This window comes from Trachypithecus francoisi, unplaced genomic scaffold (assembly GCF_009764315.1).
Source record: "Trachypithecus francoisi isolate TF-2019V2 unplaced genomic scaffold, Tfra_2.0 Lachesis_group19, whole genome shotgun sequence".
Taxonomy (NCBI): Eukaryota; Metazoa; Chordata; class Mammalia; order Primates; family Cercopithecidae; genus Trachypithecus; species Trachypithecus francoisi.
This window is the reverse complement of record NW_022681464.1, coordinates 24,293,832-24,316,604: the sequence shown is the minus strand read 5'-3', so window position 1 is coordinate 24,316,604 and position 22,773 is coordinate 24,293,832. Positions and strand designations below refer to the sequence as shown.

Here is a 22,773-nt window from a genome sequence, read left to right as displayed (position 1 = left end):
GACACCTCCACACTCCTGGAGTACTCTGTTCAGTGGTATTTGTGTCTTCTCAATGTATTATGTGTATATAGTCTATCTACCAACCCATCTATTATTCTAAATATCTCTTTTAATTAAAATCAAATTCTTTGATTTCTAGCACCTAATAAAAGTACCTACAACACAGTAGCAACATACCGTAAATAAACACCTCACAAATAATAATACAGCCAAATGATTTAAGCTTCTAGAGATTGCACTGTAATAAACCCACAGAATCATTATTCCTACAAAAGTGGTTAGGTGAACAATGTCCATCATGTATAACCACTGCTTTCAAAGTCAGGAACCATTTTAAAAGGTTATGCATGACAGATGCATTTGGGATCCACCACAACTACTATAAAAGATAGACATTATTTCATTTAATGAATGGATAAAAATAAGATGAGCTCTGGGCCCCCTGCTTTCTTCCTCCCTTCCAGAAATACAACCAAAGAAAAGGGAAACAAAGAATGAAAACTGCCAGATGGATCCCCTATTAATTCTCACTGGACCTTATCACCTAAAGGAAAAGGAGAACAGGACCCAAGAACACCTTTTAATGGCTTTATTTTCCTGCTAAACAGCAGCTTAAAACAGGTGTTAGAAACCCATGAGAGTTCTAGTCTGTTTCCCACTAACTTGTCTTGTCAGTCTGGCAGTGTCTGGAGGCCTCAATTCATATATCCATCAAATGAGGAGGCATGCTGGGTTATTTCCAACAAACCTATCCACTCTAACATTGCATGGCCCTTATCTTCTTCAGTAATCAGATGAATTCACTGAATACATCTTGTTTTCATAATTTGACTGGCTCTGTGGGCTACACGGCACCATCTGATTATGAGAGTATATAATTTCTTTACAAAAATAGTATACATTTATATTTTGATGCCACAGAAAGGCAGGTACAGGATTAAAAACCCCTTTTGGAAATCAAATGTGCTTATAACCATCACAATCTATTTACTATTTAGCGTTAAACTGTAAATGAGCCACTGTATATTAATCAATTCTCCTCTAAAGCTCAGTTAGCTTTCTGTATACCTTATAAGCCATTATCTTCTTTTCTGGATATTATATCTATAGAAGTCTATGCAGAAATAACCAGTTGCGTTATAAATAATTATTTATGTTTCCATCTCTCCCAGAGGCCTAGAGATCCTCATATTAAAGGAGACTGTTTTTCTTAATACTGTGTTTCCAATATCTGGTTAAATATACTAACTATATTCAGTAAATGTTGGTTAAATGAACATGGCAGAGCCTCACTGCTGACTCAAACTCCATTTTTCCCTTTCCCCTTAGGTAATAGAATGCCAGTTTCACTAGAGTTCCAGCACACTCTGGTCAAAGACTATATTTCCCAGTGTTATCGCATGTGGCCAGGCAATTAAGTTCTAGCCAATTAAATGTATGAAAAAATACTGTATGGGACCTCTGGGAAGGCTCCAGAAAAAGGGGTACCTTATTTGTTCTTCTTTGTTCTCCCTTTCCTCCTTCCTACTGACCCAAGTTCAAACACCAAGATGGCACCCAAGTAGCCATCTTAGACTATGAGTTAACCATGGAGCTACATGACAGATAGCAGAAAATGAAGTGTGATGACTTACTTTAAGGAGACTCTACAACCAGCCACAGATATCCAACTTGCAGAGTTCTTTCACATAAGAACAGAAAGCCTCATGTGTTTAAACCAACACAGACAGGTCTCTGTTACATCCAAACATAATCCCTAATGTATACAATGACTGTTTCCTGAGAACAGTTTTACCATCAGTAAAGGAACTCTATGAAAAGTTTTCAAAGTTTTTTTTTTCAGTTGCAGGGTACTATGGGGAAAGATTGTCTTGTCCATGTAATCATTCCTCCTAATCATGCTCAACATCCACACATATACCTTATTCATACCCCAGGGAAAACAACCTGATATGCACACATTTTTAGCATTCCCACAAATATACCAACTTAAAGATGTCTATTTCCTTTCAGGTGAACAAACTTTCAGTGAACATTTTTACAATCAACTTATTCAACCAGCACAAATCCTACAGAAGCTTTTAAAATGTTTCAATTTCTAAAACTGACCTACTATTCAGAAGACTCATTCATGCTAAAGAACAGTTAATGAGACTTTTACTGTAGTATTAAAACATCAACTATGTTGAGACAGTCCTTCTAAAAAAAAAATCCTTCAAGGTTAAAAAATTAAAACGAGTATTTTGATTTGTGACATCATAAACATATTAGGCAAATGACTAAACTGGATTTTATAAAAGCACATGTGATATTAAATTGAGATCAATATGTCACAATCTTGAATTTTTAGAAGGGTCTAAAACTATCACCCACCTTGACATACATTTAAGAAAGAACACCTACAGCTGGAAGACAGACTTTCTCTTAGTACAATGTGTAGGTTTACAGTGACATAAGGAAGAATTACTAACACAAATTAAATCTTTATTTTTAACTCTTCAAAATGAAGACCATAAAGGGTGCAACAACTGACAACCCCACTGAATCCTTTAAAGTAACACCTAATAACTTTGGGAGACACTGTGGCAACGCTGCCATAAAAGAGCATTAACATTCTTCCACAATAGTGAGATCTATTTACATCAATTCTACCATCATTATATCACTGGTTCGGCCTATTAGATTTTAACCTCCTGGGATTCTAATGCAGCTTCTACTTCCAGGTGACATTTTAAAGACAAGCGTAGGCCGGGCACGGTGGCTCACACCTGTAATCCCAGCACTTTAGGAGGCTGAAGTGGACAGATCACGAGGTCAGGAGATCGAGACCATCTTGGCTAACACAGTGAAACCCCATCTCTATCAAAAATGAAAAAAATTAGCCAGACATGGTGGCAGGTGCCTGTAATCCCAGCTACTCGGGAGGCTGAGGCAGGAGAATGGTGTGAACCCGGGAGGCAGAGCTTGCAGTGAGTCGAGATTGCGCCACCGCACTCCAGCCTGGGCGACAGTGTGAGACTCCGTCTCAAAAAAATAAATAAATAAAATAAAAAGACAAGAGTAGTTACCAATTTCCAATTTTATAAAATTTCTCCTTTAGCTCCTTAAAAAGGCCATAAAACTACTAACAATCTTCTATAATTAAAAACAACTATTTTCTAGACCTAGTTGGGAGAACAACTTAGGAACTAGAATGAACATAAAGAGAGATGGTAGTATGGCTTACTAAGATGAATAAATTATTCTCTGGTTAATTTCTCTTTAATACAATATGTGAATTGAAAAAGTAGAAGCTGCTTTCTATATTTTGTTTGCAAGAATTAACTTAAGTGTTTGTACAAAATCTCATCACTTTTGTGACCACACCTTCATATGTCCTAAAATAGGTAACAGTCTTGATTTGCACAGTAAAATAATCTGCCAGGATGCTTAGGGGAAGATACCTTCATCTTTAACAGGAAGTTACCTGAAGGCAAAACAGACTGTAGAAGATTTGATTTACTGCTTTGTGACTACAAGGGGTTAAGCAGGAGGTAGTCTTACCTGTACCGTTGAGCGTACTGTTTTTATTTGTGTACAGCCTGATCATATGACCTATTGTTTTCACATTTTCTCTCAACATTATACCTCGAGCTTGTACCATAAAGAGGTATGTGTTGGCTATAAAAGAAAAATAGAGAAAAAATGTCATAACTCAGTAAGCTTTTATTATTTAATAAAATAATATTCAGAATTGGTGAAGTGCCCAATAAACATAAACTGACTCAATCAGCACGTCCAAAGGGAAAAGAGAAATACAAAATATTGCCTACTATAAAAACTGACCAAAACAAACTGATTTTTTAAAAACAATAAAAACAAAAAAAGTTGAAATATCCACCTATCAAATAAAATGAAACTAACTGAACTAAAATATCATAATGAACTCCCACATCCATAAGTGATTTTCTACTATAAAATAGACTTAGAAATTTCAAAAAGGCATTTTATTACAAGTACTCAATCTTGGTTATAATTCAGTTTCTCTAATTATAATATTAATTTCCTCCTACCAAAAACTTCACAAAAGCTAGGATTCCTTATAAATCCCATAATGTATGAATAAAGATCTTGCAACGGTCCTGAAAATTCTTGACGTGTTTGTAGGGAGGGGTGATCTAGGATAAGTGTCTCTCTGGGTCACTTCTAAGAGTTAATTAAACTTTTACACTCCCTTTCAATCACAAATCTATCTACCAGCAGGGTAAAAGCAAGTAAAATCAAAATCAATGTGTATTTTTAAAGCGGGTCAATTTAATTCTTCACAATAAGTGCTTCAAAAATAGGCTCCAAATTTCTTCTGCTGGGAGAAACTGGTAAATTGATAAAGCTTCATCACAAAAATCTCTAACTTTTGAGATGTCCAGACTCCCCAGAGGCACAGGACTAAGTGAGAAACTCCTTTCCTGGTCCCAATTCTGTTAGTGCTGTGCATAACTTTGTACAGCTCCTTGGATCTCAGTTTCCTCGTTTCCACAAGGCACTCGTGCAAATGGTGCATTCTTCTTTAAAGTCTCTAAACACAAAGCTAAAAATCATAAACTCCATTCAGATGAGAGGCAGAGGCTCACTATCATGGCAAAAACCAAGAAACTGCAAGTCTCAGTTAATGACTCAATTTTAACATAAGCTGTCTCTGAATACAGTAATGACACTCTCAAAAGATGAATGCTGAATGAAAAAAATTAAGAATGCTGATTAATTTTCTGAGTCCTGCTCTAGTTTCTCAAGACCGAATAGAGGGATGAGAGAAATTTAATGTTTACTACCGTCTTTCCCACTTTTTATGTAAATGTGAACTTGCTCAAAGTACATACGAGCAGAGCATAAATAAAACTACTAGAAAAGCAGAGTAAAATGAAACTTTTCTTTCACCTCCAGAAAAAAGAGAGAAACAGAAATCCAGGTTTCACATAAGCTTTACAGATACCGTTTTTGAGAGCATGTCTATAGGCTTTCTAGAGAGTAGTCCTGTAATTAGATTTAACTTGCTTACACCTGAATTTACTATACTAGTTTACAAATACAGCACATTTTGACTACATTTTTGTACTTAAGTGGACTTTAAAAGAATGAAGAACACAGTCATAAAAAAGAATAAAATCATGTGCTTTGCAGAAACATGGATGCAGCTGGAGGCCATTATCCTAGCGAATTAACACAGGCACAGAAAACCAAATACCACATGTTCTCACTTCTAAGTGGGAGCCAGACACTGGGTACTTATGAACATAAAGATAATAACAACAGATACGAGGGATTACTAGAAGAGGGAGGGACAAAGCAAGGCAGAAGTTTAAAACTACTTATTGGGTACCATGCTCACTACCTAGGGATCAATCATACTCCAAACCTCTGCATCATGCAATATACCCGTGTAGCAAAGCTGCGCATGTATGCCCTGAATCTAAAATAAAAGTTGAAATTAATTAAAATAAATAGACCATACGGGGGAAAAACTTATTAATAACAATTTAAATATATATTCATAAGTAAGGTTTTTGGGTTTTTTGCCATCTATGCTTTGTTCTTAATGTTAGTTTCATAAAATAGACTGTACACATTGCTGTCATTTTCTGAACTCTGAAACAATTGATACAGTGTGGCAGATATTAAGCCCTTAAAAGTCTGAACTGACTTCTCATAAAAGGAAGATGTCATCTGGCCAGGCGTGGTGGCTCATGCCTGTAATCCCAGCATTTTGGAAGGCCAACACAGGTGATCTCTTGAGGTCAGGAGTATGAGACCAGCCTGGCCAACATGGTGAAATGCTATCTCTACTAAAAAAATACCAAAAAAAAAAAAAAAAAAAGACCTAGTCAGGCATGGTGGTACATGCCTGTAGCTCCAGCTACTTGGGAGGCTGAGGCAGGAGAATCACTTCAATCCAGGACGCGGAGGTTACAGTGAGCAGAGCCGGGATTGCGCCACTGCACTCCAGCCTGGGTGACAAAGCGAGACTCTCTGTCAAAAAAAAAAAAAAGCTGTAATCAGACACCTGTTCCAATTCCTGTCTGTTCATGTATTCAATTTGTAGATTTGTTGAATGCCTGCCCTCTGCCAGAAACTGTATTAGATGTATTTCAGTTTCTACTTATTCTTGATTCAATTTGGAGTATTTCGTCCCAGAGATTCAACAATTTCATTGAGATATTCAAATTAGGTAAAGCTATAATCTTATATAATTTTTGAATCTCTACTTTTGATTTTTACTTATTTTCTCCCTTTTCTTTTCTATGTAAAATTTGAAAATAAACATGTCATCCTTATGCAGGGACCATGCTAATATTCTCTGTATTGTTCCCATTTTTGTATATTTGCTGCCAGAGCAAGCACTCCCTTTTATAAGACTTGTCATATTTCTGTATTCCATTGCTTATATTTAAATAATCTGTCTTGACTATCTCAATTCTATTTTCCTCTATTTTTTTTTTTTTTTTTTTTTTTTTTTGAGACGGAGTCTCGCTCTGCCGCCCAGGCTGGAGTGCAGTGGCCGGTCTCAGCTCACTGCAAGCTCCGCCTCCCGGGTTTACGCCATTCTCCTGCCTCAGCCTCCCGAGCAGCTGGGACTACAGGCGCCGCCATGTCGCCCGGCTAGTTTTTTTTGTATTTTTTAGTAGAGACGGGGTTTCACCGTGTTAGCCAGGATGGTCTCGATCTCCTGACCTCGTGATCCGCCCGTCTCGGCCTCCCAAAGTGCTGGGATTACAGGCTTGAGCCACCGCGCCCGGCCTTTTCCTCTATTTTTAAATGTATTCGTTCCTGATCTCATTCTTGTATATTTAGACTTTTTCTAATTTCTTAATTAACCACATTAATTTTTAATAATGGAAGTATCTACAACAATAAATTCATCTTTGATAACTATGAAAAACTGGAAGAAAAGACACGAAGAGAAAAAAGAAAACTAAAAGAATGGCCAACAAAAATGCAGGAAAATGTTCAATAAAAGACAAGCTAACATTAACAACTCGGCCTAAATGAAGACCCAAAGTTCAACTGAAATGATGTGGCTGGGGCAGCATCACATAGATTACTAACGACACCTGGTTTCCAACACCTTGGATTATTTAATCCTAAAGTTACATATGAAATTTGTTGTCAGTAATATAAACATCTTATATTTGTGCTACACCAAACTGTGAAAAGAAAACCTGCTACAAAGTACTAGAACTCAGCCTAAGGCAAAAAAGTTCTACTTCCAGGACTGATCCTGGCCTAAGAAATGAGATGCTAAGTAGGAGCATTATATGCATTATTGTTTCCTGGAAACAACTTTTTAAATTATCTAACTTGTAGGTAACAAAACCGTTAAAAAAAATGGTTTCTTTTTTTTTTTTTAAGACAGGGTCTCACCCTGTCATCCAGGTTGGAGTGCAGTAGCTTGACCTTAGCTCTTCGCAACCTCCACCTCCCGGGCTTAAGCGATCCCCCCACCTCAGTCGCAAGTAGCTGGAACTACAGCTACCTGCCATTACACCCACTTAATTTTTTGTAGAAACAGGGTTTCTCCATGTTGCCCAGCCCGGTCTTGAACTCCTGAGCTCAGGCAATCCGCCCGCCTCAGCCTCTCAAAGTGGTGGGATTACAGGCGTGAGCCACCGCACCTGGCCTTAAAAATGATTTTTTTATGGTACCTCTAACAAAGGTGAAAAACAGTGCATTTACTATTCATTAGACAAATGAAGACCAAAATTAAGCTAGACATCAATTTCTCCAAATGGAAAATCTATTTATTTATTCCAAATCATTTACAGCTGAGTTACATTCCTCAGGTTAATGGTCCTCATGGGTTTAATCCCTACAGATCAAAACCCATTAGGGAATGAAGCTGTGTTTAAATACAGAGTGGTCGTTAACAGGAAGAAAGTGCTATGTCAAAGGGTTGCAAGACACACTAAACCAGTATGAGAATGGTTCCAATTGTCCGCTTTCCAAACATAAAACTATGTTAACCCAAACCCAAAACTTGCTTATCAGTAGTAGTATAAAATGTAATGTCTTTTTTTTATTGTAAGTTCTGGGGTACATGTGCAGAACGTGCAGGTTTGTTACATAGGTTTACACATGCCATGGTGGTTTGCTGCACCCATCAACCCGTCACCTACATTAGGTATTTCTCCTAATGTTATCCCTCCCCTAGCCCCCACACCCCCGAGAGGCCCCAGTGTGTGATGTTCCCGTCCCTGTGTCCATGTGTTCTCCTTGTTCAACTCCCACTTAAGAGTGAGAATATGCAGTGTTTGGTTTTCTGATCTTGTGATAGTTTTCTGCTGAGAATGATGGTTTCCAGCTTCATCCATGTCCCTGCAAAGGACATGAACTCATCCTTTTTTACGACTGCATAGTTCCATGGTGTATATGTGCCACATTTTCTTTATCTAGTCTATCACTGATAGACATTTGGGTTGGTTCCAAGTCTTCGCTATTGTGAACAGTGTCACAATAAACATATGTGTGCATGTGTCTTTATCACAGTATTATTTATAATTCTTTGGGTATATGCCCAATAATGGGATTGCTGGATCACATGGTATTTCCAATTCTAGATCCTCAAGGAGTCACCACATTGTCTTCCACAATGGTTGAACTAATTTACTGTCCCACCAACAGTGTAAAAGCGTTCCTATTTTTCCACAACCTCTCCAGCCTCTGTTGTTTCCTGACTTTTTAATGATCACCATTGTAACTAGTGTGAGATGGTATCTCATTGTGATTTTGATTTGCATTTCTCTAATGACCAGTGATGATGAGCATTTTTTCATGTCTGTTGCCTGCATAAATATCTTCTTTTGAGAAGTGTCTGTTCATATCCTTTGCCCATTTTTTGATGGGGTTGTTTTTTTCCTGTAAATTCAAGTTCTTCGTAGATTCTGGATATTAGCCCTTTGTCCGATGGATAGATTGCAAAAAATAAAATGTAAGGTCATATTGGCAAGTCTTTAGGTAGAGAAAATCCTTGTCTAAAATTTCTATTCCAATTTATAAGAACCCTTATCTCGGAAAACAAACAAGGAAACCTACCACTGCTTAATTAAAACCATGCTGTTTGTTCTCTAATTTCATTCATTTTCTATTTGGCTCTGCATTGTGAGATATAAATCTAACTTATTTACCAGTTCTGCTTCCCAGGGGATAACAACATCTCAAAAAATTTAAAAAATAAAAATAATAAAACCTATTTTCAACAGTTTATGAAAGCTTCTAGGCCAGGCATTCTATCCCGAGTTTGCAAGGCAAGAGATTTATGAACTTGTCTAATTCTTCACTTTAAGGAAATTAAGGGACACATCTGCTATAAAACTGCCTCCCAGCCCCGTTCCACATCCAGTTTTGCTCACTAACAGTGCTGCAAGGATTCAAGACAAAAAGAACATGCCTGCCTGCAGGGATCCAGAACTGTTTCCTGGGCTTTGCAGGACACCAATGCAGCATCCCTGTGATCCTGATACCTCTGTTCCTAGCTGCTATGACATGCTGCCACAGTTCCCAGGTCTCTTAACAAAAGTCAGGTGAATAAATGATTTTGAGAGGGAGATGATGATGCTTGTTAGGCAATCTGCGATGCAGTTATAAATGTAGGACTGAAGCTAAAAGAGGGCTAGAAATAACATTTGGAGAGACATTCAATAAATGTAAAAGCTGGAACTATCATGATAAATTCCCAGAAGAAAAATTATCCAAAAGGGAGATAAAAAGGTGAAGACAGACCACAAATAGGCAGCACAAAGATAAAAGATCCCAAAGTGAATTAATCTCAGCTTGAACACAGTGAAAAAGCTAATGGACTAAAGAAGAGGGTGAGGTCAACCATGTCAAATGCTACAGATGCTAAGGAGGACTTAAAAACAACAGCTTAAAAAAATTCAGCATACTCTCTTTGTCAAGCATACTTTACATACACTAACCTATTTAATCCCACAAGCAACTCTAGAGGGCAAGTACTATTATTATTTCCATTTTACAGATAAAGAAATTGAAGCATGGAGTTGAATGACTTGCCACAGGTCACACCGTTGTTAGGAAGTGGTGGAGCCAGAATTCAAATCCCAGCAGTCTGGCTCCAGCAAGTTAGCCCTTGACCATCATACCATTTAGCCTCTGTGAAAACCCTACAGGAGATCACTGTAAGCCTTCAAGACAGCAGCTTCAGGAAGCAGTGGAAACAAAAGGAAAATAGTAAAGACTTCAGTGCATACTGACAAAGTGAAAGCAAGTTTCAGAAAAGGCACACAAGTGATTAGCAAGGTCAAGGGAAGGTTTTCTGCAAGAGGAGGGCCCTGAGCATGTCTGCAGCCTGAGTGGAAAAAACTAGAAGAGAGGGTGAATAATGTCAGGCACTAAAGGAAGCAAGAGGAAGGAGAGGAAACCATTCTGTCGGTGGGAAAGTTGAAGCAGAGGCTCTGAGGTGCACAGCAGCAGGGCACACCCCGGGAATGACAATCTGCCTTGAGTGGAGATGGGTAGTAACGGAAGTTAGGAAGGGCCAAGTGGAATAGAGAGCTTAAAAAAAAAGCAAAGGAGAGTGAGAGGACAAGAAGTCATTGTGAGGATGAGACATAACTGTTTAAAAAGGTGAGAAACCTCTAGAAGCGGAAGGTTAAGAAGGCTGCAGTCTGGAGAGGTGCAAAGGAGAGCAAGCCACAGCCATGCTGACACCCAGGGCACGGCCAGGCGGAGTGAGGGCAGAAGACAAGAGCTAGACATCCTGGTGCTCACCAACGAGGACGGAGGTGGGGGACAAAGTGGAAAGGAACATTCAGAACTGAGCACTGACTGCTGAAATCTTCCAGGGATATAGAAGCTTGACGGGCACAGGTTTCTGAAGAGCAGTAGATGAATTTACTAAGTGCTGAGTTTGGTCAGGCACTGAATTGAAGTCCACATATAAATATACCTAAGTACACATACACAATTATATTTCCTTTCATTCTTACAACCACCTGGAGTTTGTTGAATGGAAATCCCCAAAAAGATATGCCCACACCCTAATTCCCAGGACCTGTGAATGTGACACTTGGAAAGAGGTCTTTCCAGATGTAATTAAGCTAAGGATTTTGAGACGAGATCATCCTGGATTACCCAGGTGGACCCTAAATCTAATGGCAAGCACTCTTCTAAGAGAAAGGTAGAGAGAGATTTCACACACACACACACCACACACACACACACAGGCAATGTGAAGACAGAGGCAGTGATGTGGCCACCAGGCACCTGAAGCTGGAAATCGCAAGGAGGATTTTCTCCAGAGCCTCCAGAGGGACTGTCTTGCTAAGACCTTAATTTCAGACTTCTGGCCTCCATCATTCTGAGAAAATAAACGTGGTGTTTCAAGCCGACATGTGGTAATGTGTTACGGTGGCCCTAGGAAAATAACACACCACCCCACGACAGGGACAACTTTGTCCATTAGAAGATGAGAAAACAAACTCAAAAGAAAGTTAACACAGGTAGAATTAACAACTCAGGATTCAAGCACAAGCCTGAGTGACTCTGAGGGGAAGGGATTTGGAAGAAACCTTGGTTCAAGGCCACAGAGGAGAGGGAGAAATAAGGAAAAAGAAATCTTCATTGTAAAAAGTTACAAGGGAAGTGAACATATGAGAGATTAACCAGATTTCCTTTAATACAAAGAGGAGGAGAAAGCCAGAAGGGATCCTTAAAAGTTACAGAAGAGAAAATGATTTCCCGTATTATCTACAGAACACAGGAGATAACATAGACAAAAGTAAAAATCTGAATGCACCACTCAATATTAACTACAGATATGTGAATCAGGTATCTCTAAGAATTTCTAACAATTTACGATAATCTTCTAAATATCTGTGTCTGATGCTGAAAAATTTTCTTCTTTCCACATCTAGCCTCTTATTCAATAAATCCCCAAGAATTACTCATCCATGTGGGTAAAGGAAAAATATGTTATCTTCAATAACCATGGTGTAAACCCCAAGGTTAGGCCAGACTATACATGAAATATTATTCATACTACAGCTAGGACTAAGGAAGGTAGGTACTACTTGGATTAAAAAGAAAAAAATAACAAACATCAAGGATGTGCCAGGCTTTTTTAAAAAAAAAAAAAAACTTTTATGTCAAAGTACTATTTGTCTGACCATGGTGACAATAATTTAAAACCAGGTGTGGACTCAAGGAAATCTGCAGTGCAAATTATTACTAACATATAATATCCTTACCTCTACTTTTCAAGTTATGAGCTGACAAAGTCTGCAAGAATTCTGTGTTCCGAGCCCCACTTTATCAAACAACAAATACAATGATCACATACAGGAGATCTATTTCAGATCTTAGCTAACAACTCAAGCTTTGTAGATTTTGCAGATGCAAACATAAAAACTGACAAGAAATCTTTGTAACAGGTGTCTTTACAACTTCCACTCTGCAGTTTAACAATCTTAAGTTATTTCTGGAGATTCTTTGTGTTGGAATACTGATCAAGGTTAAACATTTGTAATAAAAACTGACTTTTCCAATGATCTTACTAAAAATGTTCAGGATGGAAACATGTTTATCCACATGTTTATTGAGTGCCTACCGTTTACCAAGCAATGCCAAAAATTAAGGGGCCATTTGGCTTCCTCTGTAAAGAACCAAGATCCTGCAAAGGCACAAACTGTCTAAAACATCAGAAGGACTTTTGCAACAACCATATCATTAGTTCAGCCTACTTTAACCCTAGTTGATAATTCAAAAAGTAGACTCTGAACCTAGTGATATGAAAACACTATCTAACAAAAGATAACTAACTATCAGCCCTGTCATTTGCTAACACACTGTATAATTCACTTAAAATAACTATATAGCTTTTTTAAAGCATGACAGGAACCCTAAGAGTTATGAACCACACTGCGGAAAGTGGAATCAGGAGGAAATGAGGAAATCAGGGAAGGAAGAATGCAGGCAATTAAACAAATCTTAAAAATCTAATCAGGAAACTCACTTAATGACATTACAGACTAAAAGACCAAGCCATAAATAAGCAGGCCCAGGAAACATTATAAAATTGTTGAAAATTAGTGATGTCAGAATATGTAAGTGTAGAATATATAAGAAGTCTATCAAAATGAAGTAAAATGTGAACTATTTGAATATGTTTTATAATCATCTCCAATTTACTTGTGTTTTCACAATTAAAATACCTTTCAGAATTCCAACTTAGTATTCATGAAAGGAAAATGAGCCTAAAACAAGAATCAGGGAAGGGAACTGGGTAGGAAATGAATTTCAAAGACTTTCAAAGCATATTTTCAAATCAGTAAACAAGGCACCTTTTAATTCTCTACCTTTGGTCTCTTGATTCAAATGAAAATAATGTCCAATTTCTCTTCCTATGAGTCAAACTGAAAATTGCACTATAATTAGAAGTCATAATTTCTGAGCAATTAACTTAATTATCAGGAAGGCAATATACGTAACAAGATTTCAGTAAAATCATATTAACATTTGCCTCAAATATATAAAAACAGGCCATAGTATTCAATCAAGATATCATGTTACAGTAACAAACTTCATATAGCTAAATATACTACTGTAAAGATATTATAAAAATGACTTTTCTAGCCAAATGCTAGGAAACGTTTTGAAATTACTTCCACTGAACAACCTATAATGCTATACAGTTTAATAAGTTTTATTGCTCTTAAGTGAATTACGATGTCTCTTTCTAACAATTAAAAACACTAAACAAATTTAGGATAACCCAGGACCCAATCACCTAGTCACTGCAGACTCATAAAGGAACACATGATCCTGGCAGGCATAAATAATGTATCTGTCCATTCCTCTTCTGAAGGAAAAGATTCTTCACCATGATAGCCATCTCTATTGCCAGTAAAACACGATGTTATAAACAAGTTTATTAGGTATTCAACAGGTAAGATTAGTCCTATGAAATACCAAATCGGCCAGGTGCGGTGGCTCACGCCTGTAATCCCAGCACTCTGGGAGGCCGAGGTGGGCAGATCACGAGGTCAGGAGATCGAGACCATCCTGGCTAACATGGTGAAACTCCGTCTCTACTAAAAATACAAAAACTTAGCCAGGAGTGGTGGTGGGCGCCTGTAGTCCCAGCTACTCAGGAGGCTGAGGCAGGAGAATGGCATGAACCCGGGAGGCGGAGCTTGCAGTGAGCAGAGATCAAGCCACTGCACTCCAGCCTGGGGCAACAGAGCGAGACTCGTCTCCAAAGATGACAAAAAAAAGAAATATCAAATGATGTAAGTAATCAATTTAGAAAAGTAGGTAGCACTATTTTTTCCCCACCATTTGGGGTATTTTTCAGAAATATCATTCCCAGTGTGCAGAATCATCTGGGTATGTGTTAAAAATGAATCAGAATCAGAATCTTCAAGACCTGGGAAATAAGCTTATTAAAGCATATCACCTTAAATAAGCCTTAAGCACATTCATATTTGAAAACTATTTCTTGTAGTAATTCTCTAAACATAACATTTGTAACAAGTAAAACAGTAGACCCTTCCTTCCAAATCAGTTTAACTTATATTAAATGTATCTTCTTTTTTTTTTGAGACAGAGTCTCACTCTGTGGCCCAAGCTGGAGTGCAGTGGCCGGATCTCAGCTCACTGCAAGTTCCGCCTCCCGGGTTTACGCCATTCTCCTGCCTCAGCCTCCCGAGTAGCTGGAACTACAGGCGCCCGCCACCTCGCCCGGCTAGTTTTTTGTATTTTTTAGTAGAGACAGGGTTTCACCGTGTTAGCCAGGATGGTCTCGATCTCCTGACCTCATGATCCGCTCGTCTCGGCCTCCCAAAGTGCTGGGATTACAGGCTTGAGCCACTGTGCCCGGCCTTAAATGTATCTTCTTTTACAAAGCTTTTGAATATACCACAATTCATTTGGACATAGGAGTATCTGTTTCATCCTCAATGAATATATAACACAACAATTTGGTGAAGCCAAAGATTTTCACTAATTCAAGTAATCAAACATAAAAACAAAGGCGCAAGCAAAAAGTCATACTACATTTCTGGAGGAAAAAAATTAAAAATTAAGAATTGAAATTACCAAGTATATTTTCCTAAACATTTTGCTGTGCTATACAGCCAAAAATATAATTACTGACATAAACATCCTTTACACTAACTCTCCTATTTCAACTGAGGAGGGGTATTGCTGTATCTTAAACCAAACTCAGCTAAATTCTGCTAAGACTAAAAACAGTTATGTCCACAGGCAGTCTGACCATGAAACATAGCAAATCAAACTGGCCCAATACAGGATGTACATGCTCAAGAAAAACAGAATCGGGGTGCTACCTGGAAGTCTCCAGTGGGCCCAAGATATAAGGTAAAAATATCTCATTATAACTGGAGTAAATGCTTAATTTTCCAAAGGCATGTTAAAAGCATTATGGGTATCCTCAGAAAACCTACTCTGAATCTTCACTTGAATCGATCTTCAACTTGAATCACTATATTACTTGTATATTACTCTCTTTGTTATTATCCTGATAAAAGGCAGAATTTGAATGAAAACGCCTTTTAAATATTAAATCACCGTGTCCTCCAGGAATTAAGAAAACGCGAAACAGATTCAGAGGGACAAGGGGGAAAGGAGAAAAGAGAAAGGCAAAGAGGTGGAGACAACCTGCTCTGCTTAGGCTGGCAAATCGCAGACTCAGGCAGTTGTGACAAAAGCCAGCTTGGTCCAAGGCGGCCAAGAAAATGGACTAGAAAAAGAATGTTGCAAACACACAGGCCTGAGGAACTCCCAAGGGCGACCCAGGAAACCCAAGCTCTAGAAAAATCACTCCTCCCACATGTCTCACCTCAGCCTCCCCTCCCACCTCCACATTTCTACCTAAGACAAACATGAAAGGCAGGCTTGAAAGGGAAAAGGAGTCACAAAAGACAATGTGGGTGGGAGACAGGTGGAGGAGGTCTGCCCTTTTGCAGGGTAAGCGAGGGTGCTGCAGAGTCTAAGCACACAGTATAAACACAGCACTGAGCACCAGTGTTTAAGGGAATCCTAGAGGTCTGTACAGTCTCCCAAACAAAGCACCCCTCTCCAGAGTAATCACAGCCTTAAGAGGCGGTCATCTACCCTCACCTGATAATGTGTAAGGAAAGGAGCACTTATAAGGCCACTTATTTCACTGATTGCAGGTCAGTTAGAAGGTTGGTCTTTTTTTCTCTCTCTTTTCAATAAGCCTCAACTCTGCCTCATTGTAATTACCCTCACTGCTTAGGCTATCCAAAAAATTTCATCACTTGTCTATACAGTATTCCTTCAAACTGAAGAAGAAAGAGCTTGTATTTCCCCAAAATCTTCCATTTTCCAGGGCAAAAATGATTAGTTCCTTCAACTAGGGCACGGTAGAATGAGTCAGGAATCCTAAAGTGTACACTTCAGCTCTTCCAACAACGATGTGTGACACTCTAGGCAAGTGGCCATCTTCCAGAGCCTGTCCTTCCTTCTCTCATTTCACAAACAAGGCTAGCCCTACTGGCAAGGGGTCGGGGTGTGGCGGAGAAGACGTGGATCTCCAAATATGGACAAGGCGGTGGGCTATCTTTGGGATTTTACTCCTGGGGCTGCTCTGCCCATAGCTCTGGCTCCAGAAACCAATGCTTCTGTGCCCAAGTTTCCCCTGGCCTTGGGCCCTTGGAGAGAGGGGCAAACGCAAGGGCTCTGAGGGTGAGAGGAAAAGCCACAGCTAGAACCATCAGAGATGAGGCCCAGAAGGACAAGTGCCCTGAGAAGCCCTGCAGGACAACCTGTAAGAAACAGGCTTTCCACAGGATGGGTTACCAAATTAACTACTGTGTACCACACTGCCTCAAAAGGAAAATGCATTCTATTCCCAAGCAAATTCAAATAGTATTTGGAATACCTATTACATACAGACACTACAAACCTAGGTTAGAAGTTTCTCTTCTAAAAGTAATCACAGACATGGCTATTTTTATCTCTAATAAACATTAAAGGCAGTAATGATAAGCACTGCTGCAGAAAAAAACACATCACTGCCTTACTCTGCCACATTGTTTAACAGACCTACCAAATGTATTTGTAAAAGAAAGGCTAAGGTGGAAAATAGCAGTTAGCATTGCCAGATTTCAATGAATCAAGTTTTCATTCAATATTGCCTCATTTCCCACAAGGCCATGAGATTTGGATTAGTTTACACTGAAGAGATATAGCTGAGTTACATATGCTACTCAGGAATGGCAATCTGACTGCGCAAACAATCTCTAAGAAAGCCAGCACATCTCTTGAGTGTGAAATGGACCCGCTGACTCTTGTAACAAAGCTAGGGAGTGAGAAGGAGGGTAGCAAATCTCATCGGACACTCTGAGACTATACTTGGCCTTCCTCTGTATTTCAATTTAACCCCTGTGATTCCATGTTTCAGAGGAAGTAACACAGTGAGTCACTTCCAGTTGCAGAAGTGAGTTTTATTACTCAGGTGTGTTGGAGGATAAATAGATAAATACCATTCACCTACATGAGGAAGACAACTAAATCTCTCTCCTGGGCTGCAAGCCCTTACTTCCATCTGCCTACCTACTAATTCTTCCTGGATATCACACAGGGATCCCAACTCATTTTCTCTACAATCAAAATAGCCCCCCGAAGACGTGCGTTTCTTTACTCCCTACTAATAGCTACCTGAATGTCTAAGCTAGAATCCAAGCCTCATCTTAAAGCTATTCCTGTTTCTTCAAACCCACTATTCCCATCCATTCAATTCTGCCCTGATGAACTACCAACCTCAATGGTTCTAATCTTCTATTGTCCATTTCCCCCTATAACCTATCCTTCATGCTAGAAAGGTCACTCTAAACCAATAGACTGCATCGTTTTCAAAACTTGTGACATTTCCCGCTACTCACAAGACAAAAAAGCATGGGACATGTGGCCAATAAGGGAGGCCCAGAGAAAAGACATGCCCAGTACCATGGCCCAAATCTGAACTCCTGAAATGGGTCATGCAGATCAGAGCACTGGGTGAATAAAACTGAAAGACCTTTGAAACAAAGCAGACTATAACAGCTCCAAAGAACACAGCCAGGCCCACTTGCCAAGGCCAAGAGGCTGAAGGGCTATAACAAAGCTGCAAGGTAACTAGCTACCTTCTGTGCTAGCCCAGGAAGAACCCCAGCCACAATGCCAGCGGGACTCTGAGCAAAGGACCTAAGATAGCTCCCCCACAACACACATGCTTGCACATACACCCCACACTTTGACTACCCGTCGTCATCACCTCCACCATTCCCAGCAGGGCACACACCCCAGGGAGGCCCAAATAACAAAGCACTCAGCCAGATAATTCCTCCAAGGGTCCAGAGAAGTCAGACCAAAGTGGCCCCACCAGATTTCACTCTACCCAGAGAGCAAAACAGCCCATCAGTGTGTCCAGGAAAGGTCAGGGCTTCTGGTGAGTCAAATGGACAGTGAAATCCCCACTCCCAGGGAAGTTATGTAATCTCCTCCCATTATATTGCCCCACTGATTACAGGCACTATCAATGTTTTTGTAATCACAGACAGCTTTGATAAAGTTGTATGAACAAAGACCAGTCTCTCTCTGCCAGGAATTTTAAAGACCTCATGCATCTGAACACCAGGGCTGGGCACTGGAGCCCTAGAGACCTTTCATAACCTGGCCCATGTGCCACTCCAAGCCCTAAGCAGTAGCTGGATAGAGCTACTCCCATCTTCTAGAAGCTTGGCTCATGCTGTTCCCTCTGACTAGGATCCCTTTGCTCAGTCCAGATAAATCATATCCATTCCATTTCAACCACTTTCTCCTCTGGAAATCCTTAACCAGCCCTCACTCCCCACCACATGCCTTCCAAGGATTTACTACAGCCATTTTACGGGGCTCATCCCATTGTACTTCAGGGAAGAAACTAAGTCTTAGTCATCTATCTTCCATACCTCAAACAATGTCCAGCCTCTCTTGGGTGCACCACTCCTATTGTTGAATGAACTTACACGTCAGCTCATCTTTGATATGACAGCAAGAAAATGACTATGTTATATTGGAAGTTATATTAATAAAGGTTGCCTATTAAATGCAATTCTATTCTCAATCCAGCCAAGTCAAAACCTTGGAGAGAAACTGCACTCATCTTTGCAGTCATGCACAAAGGTAGACACAGAATAAGAAACAGTTTATGGCTCTGGCCTCTACTGGGTGGACTAGAGCAGTTTGTCCATGGACGTCCTATGGTGTGGTGATGGGGCAGGTGTCTGCCATCCAGTTTCCCTGAGTAGTAAGGTTTATAATACAATGACAACGACAATCCCTGTGTTTCCTGTATGCATCAGACACTTCAAGAAAAATGTTTCCTTGAAAATAATGAGCTTTGAGTTCCACGGAACTCACTGTAGTTGACAACCCAAATAGTCCAGAAATGCTGAGGAGCATCTGAAAACACTGGAAACTAAACAGATTATGCTGTCTACAACTGTGATGTATCTGCTCACAATGGCAAAGAGGAGGAACTAAAATGACAGAAGATGTACCTGGGAAGAAGGCCCATGACACACACAGGGCTCAGGACAGAGAAGAAGTAGGGAAATAGAATTAAAGTCTACCAAACAGGTTGATATGGTAGGATTAATAGTAATTTCTTAACAGAGGAGATTTGAAACATTTACTTAGGGCACATAAAAAGTACTCATACAACACATATTTTAGTCATAAACACATTTTGCCCCAAGATGTAATTCAGGCTAAAATACGAATTGTTTTCTTGAAGTTGTTATTTCAAGAAAAATCTACATACATCGAATAAAAACTAGTTATAAGAACCTAATTACTTCCGGATATGTCTCATAAATAAGAAATCTGAAGCACTTGTGCAATTGATTGACTGCTGCAGTATGAATTCAACAAGCCACATTTTTCATGGAACATCATTTTTCCTTGAAAGAACAACTGAAAAACTATGGTTAAACTTGTGTATCTGACCTACATTTTCTCGAAAATGAGCAAAGTGAGCCGGACACTTCAAGAAAAACTGACGGTATTTGTTACCAATTATAAAATTCACACTTTCAAGCAAAATTTTGAATTTTGGAAAACTGCTTCCCAATACTTAAAGATACAAAAGATTAAAAAGGAGGCTTTTTTTTAGCTAAATGGTTCAGGGTTTTGGAAACAGATTCAGCTTGACAAGTTCACAGCATTTTATAAGTTTTTGGTTTACACTCTTCTAACTGGTTTTAATAACTTATTATCATTTATAAGACCTACAAAAACAGAGTAGATTAAGCCATGTCAATCTAATTGCCTACAAGACATCTGCCAAAATTTTTACATTATATCAGTGACTGTTCTATGGCAAACATTAAACATTCAAATAAGAAAAATTTATTAGTATTTCACACAAATTGAATTAAGAACCTACAAATAATATGCTGGTGCACTAACTTTAAAAAAAGGGATGACTAGAATTTTGATTTCCTTTGGTTAGCTTTTTGAGTAATGTAACTTTAACATGTTACTCATAATACTAAGAAAGTGGGAAAATTGTTATGTAACTGTGAAAAAAAACTTTTTCTCCAAAATCTTTCAAAGTTAAATCCCTAGTACAATAACATACCCCAAAGATGTCCGAACTTTTGAAGAGTTACATGAGAAAGTAAAAATTGCTATAGAATGAAGAGTTAATTTATAAGACTCCAAAAGGGCAAAAAATAAAGCAAGCCCTTGTTGAATATCTAGATACTATCAAAGCCACTAAGTTACCACTGTCATTTGTACCATAGGCTTCAAGGGGTAGGTTTTTGTGAGGTTTTTTTTTTCTGGCCTAAAGGAAAACTGCAATAATGTTAAAATATTCTTCAAACTTTACCCTAAAACTTATCTTTTGGGATACATCGTTTCACAATCCATTTCTTCTCAAACATCATCATCTGAGTTTTATACATCTCACTGAATCCAAAAATGTATTAAAGGAAAAGTCTCATAGTAATTTTAAGAAATGAAGCAGTCTGGGTGAGGTTTCCATCTTCCTTCCCGGCTGCAATTCATTACAATAATCTACTACACTCAAGACAATACCCTGATCATTCCATCTCAAAATTCTGCAGGTGTTTTCACTCTGTAAGGGGCATTTTATTTTTAGATAACTCGCTGGCTCAAACGACCACAGTGTGTAAGGAGAAATGAGAGGAGACGGTCACTGCTACTAAGTAATTGAACATTAAATACATAATAGCCAGGAAAAACTCAGAAATATGGAAATATGACTTATTTTGGAAATATGACTTATTTTAATATGCATGTGAAGTTCCTATTTTTCATTCACTAGAATTAACGCTGCATTGGCTCCTTTTTAACAAAAGGGGGACAAGGAATTAGGATATGTAATACAGTTAATTCAAGTAGTTTTACAAAAGTGTATTTTGCACCAAAGGCCAAAAAATGATAAGCAGGTTAACATTTTAAACTACAAGTTCCCTTAGATAATGGTTATTTTAATCACTATTTTCTCAGAAGTCATCCTAACAGGTAGCAAAGGCAACCTACCCTTGAAAATCAGACCCAAGCAGACTAAAATAAAGGAGCATTGTTTTTACAGACAACTCATCGCCTTAAAATTCCCCAAGTATGGCACAAATGTCCACTGACCCCTTTCTAAAAAGCGACCTAGGACCCTAGAATACACACATCGTTGGACTCAATCACATTCCCTGCTGTTGGCTCCTCCATATTTTTACAACCAGTTCTTATACCCGAGAGTGTTTGAATAAAACCATGATTAAGCACTGAGTTTAGGCTTAAAGACTTAACATTAAATGGATAAAGCTGTCATGAACACTCAAGAAAGCGACCAGGGCATCCCGGGCCATCACACTAATTTTGCTATGTCTATTTAATGCAGTCTTTTACTTTATTAACAAACACGCATCAACAAAATGCATGAATTAACAAAACTCACATACCAAAGCCGTGCCCCGCAGCAGTTTGACACTTCTGAAACAATATTTAAAACGCTTTCCTGCGGGCCCCTGTTTAAACAGCTTCCAAATCCCAGAAGTAACATCCTTAACAGCCTGCGCTGTCTGTGGTGTGACCAGGGGAAGCGAGGGTGTGTCTCGGTGCTTACCGATGCCCGGGGCCACATAGATGAAGTACAGACAGGACGAAGAGAGGGAGAAGAAGAAGATGAAGGCGAGGAGGGAGCGATTGGAAACCCGCATCATCCGCCTGAGCACAGACATCTTCCTCTTCCCGGCCAGCAGCCCAGGCTGCGCTCTCAGGCCGGATTCGGGGCCACTGTCCAGGCCCTAAACTTCCATAAATGTGTTAAGAACCCCGAGACTGCAGCGGGGTCCGCGCGGGGAGGCTCTGGGGAGAGGGCCCAAGCAGAAAGGAGGAAATGGGAGGGAACGGACGGAATGAATGGGGGGTCAGAGAGTCGGGGGAGGAGAGGCGCGGAGGCCGAGGGGGAAGAGGTGGAGGAGGGAGAGGGGACGGGAGCTGGGGGCCTGGGGACGGCAGGACCCAAGGAGGCCGGGGAAGGGCAAGGAGGCGCGTTCTCTCCGCCTGGCAGCGGCGGGAGGAGGAGCTGCAGGTGGGGAGAGGCGCAGGCTGCGCGCGGCGGCGCCCCTGCGGAGAGGGGCAGCGAACTGCAGCACGCCCGGCACCGCTACCCGCGCCCGGCGGAGTCCCGCCGCGAAGCTCCGCGCTCAAGGTCCGCGCCACCCGCGTCTGCTCGGCAGGCCTGCGCCGCCT

General features: G+C 39.7%; 1 protein-coding gene and 1 pseudogene across 1 annotated transcript in view; both read right to left on the bottom strand.

The window, feature by feature from the left end:
* Positions 1-22,555, bottom strand: part of B4GALT6 (beta-1,4-galactosyltransferase 6) — a 65,229-nt gene extending 42,674 nt beyond the window's left edge. The window contains exons 1-2 of the mRNA XM_033178057.1: positions 22,145-22,555; positions 3,544-3,660 (exon numbers count right to left, since the gene is read on the bottom strand). Coding sequence (XP_033033948.1) covers positions 3,544-3,660; positions 22,145-22,259 — 232 coding nt within the window. The 5' untranslated portion in view covers positions 22,260-22,555. The remainder of the gene's footprint in view (positions 1-3,543; positions 3,661-22,144) is intronic.
* On the bottom strand, positions 6,279-6,371 carry LOC117064324 (annotated as a pseudogene).
* Positions 22,556-22,773: the final 218 nt, after the last annotated feature.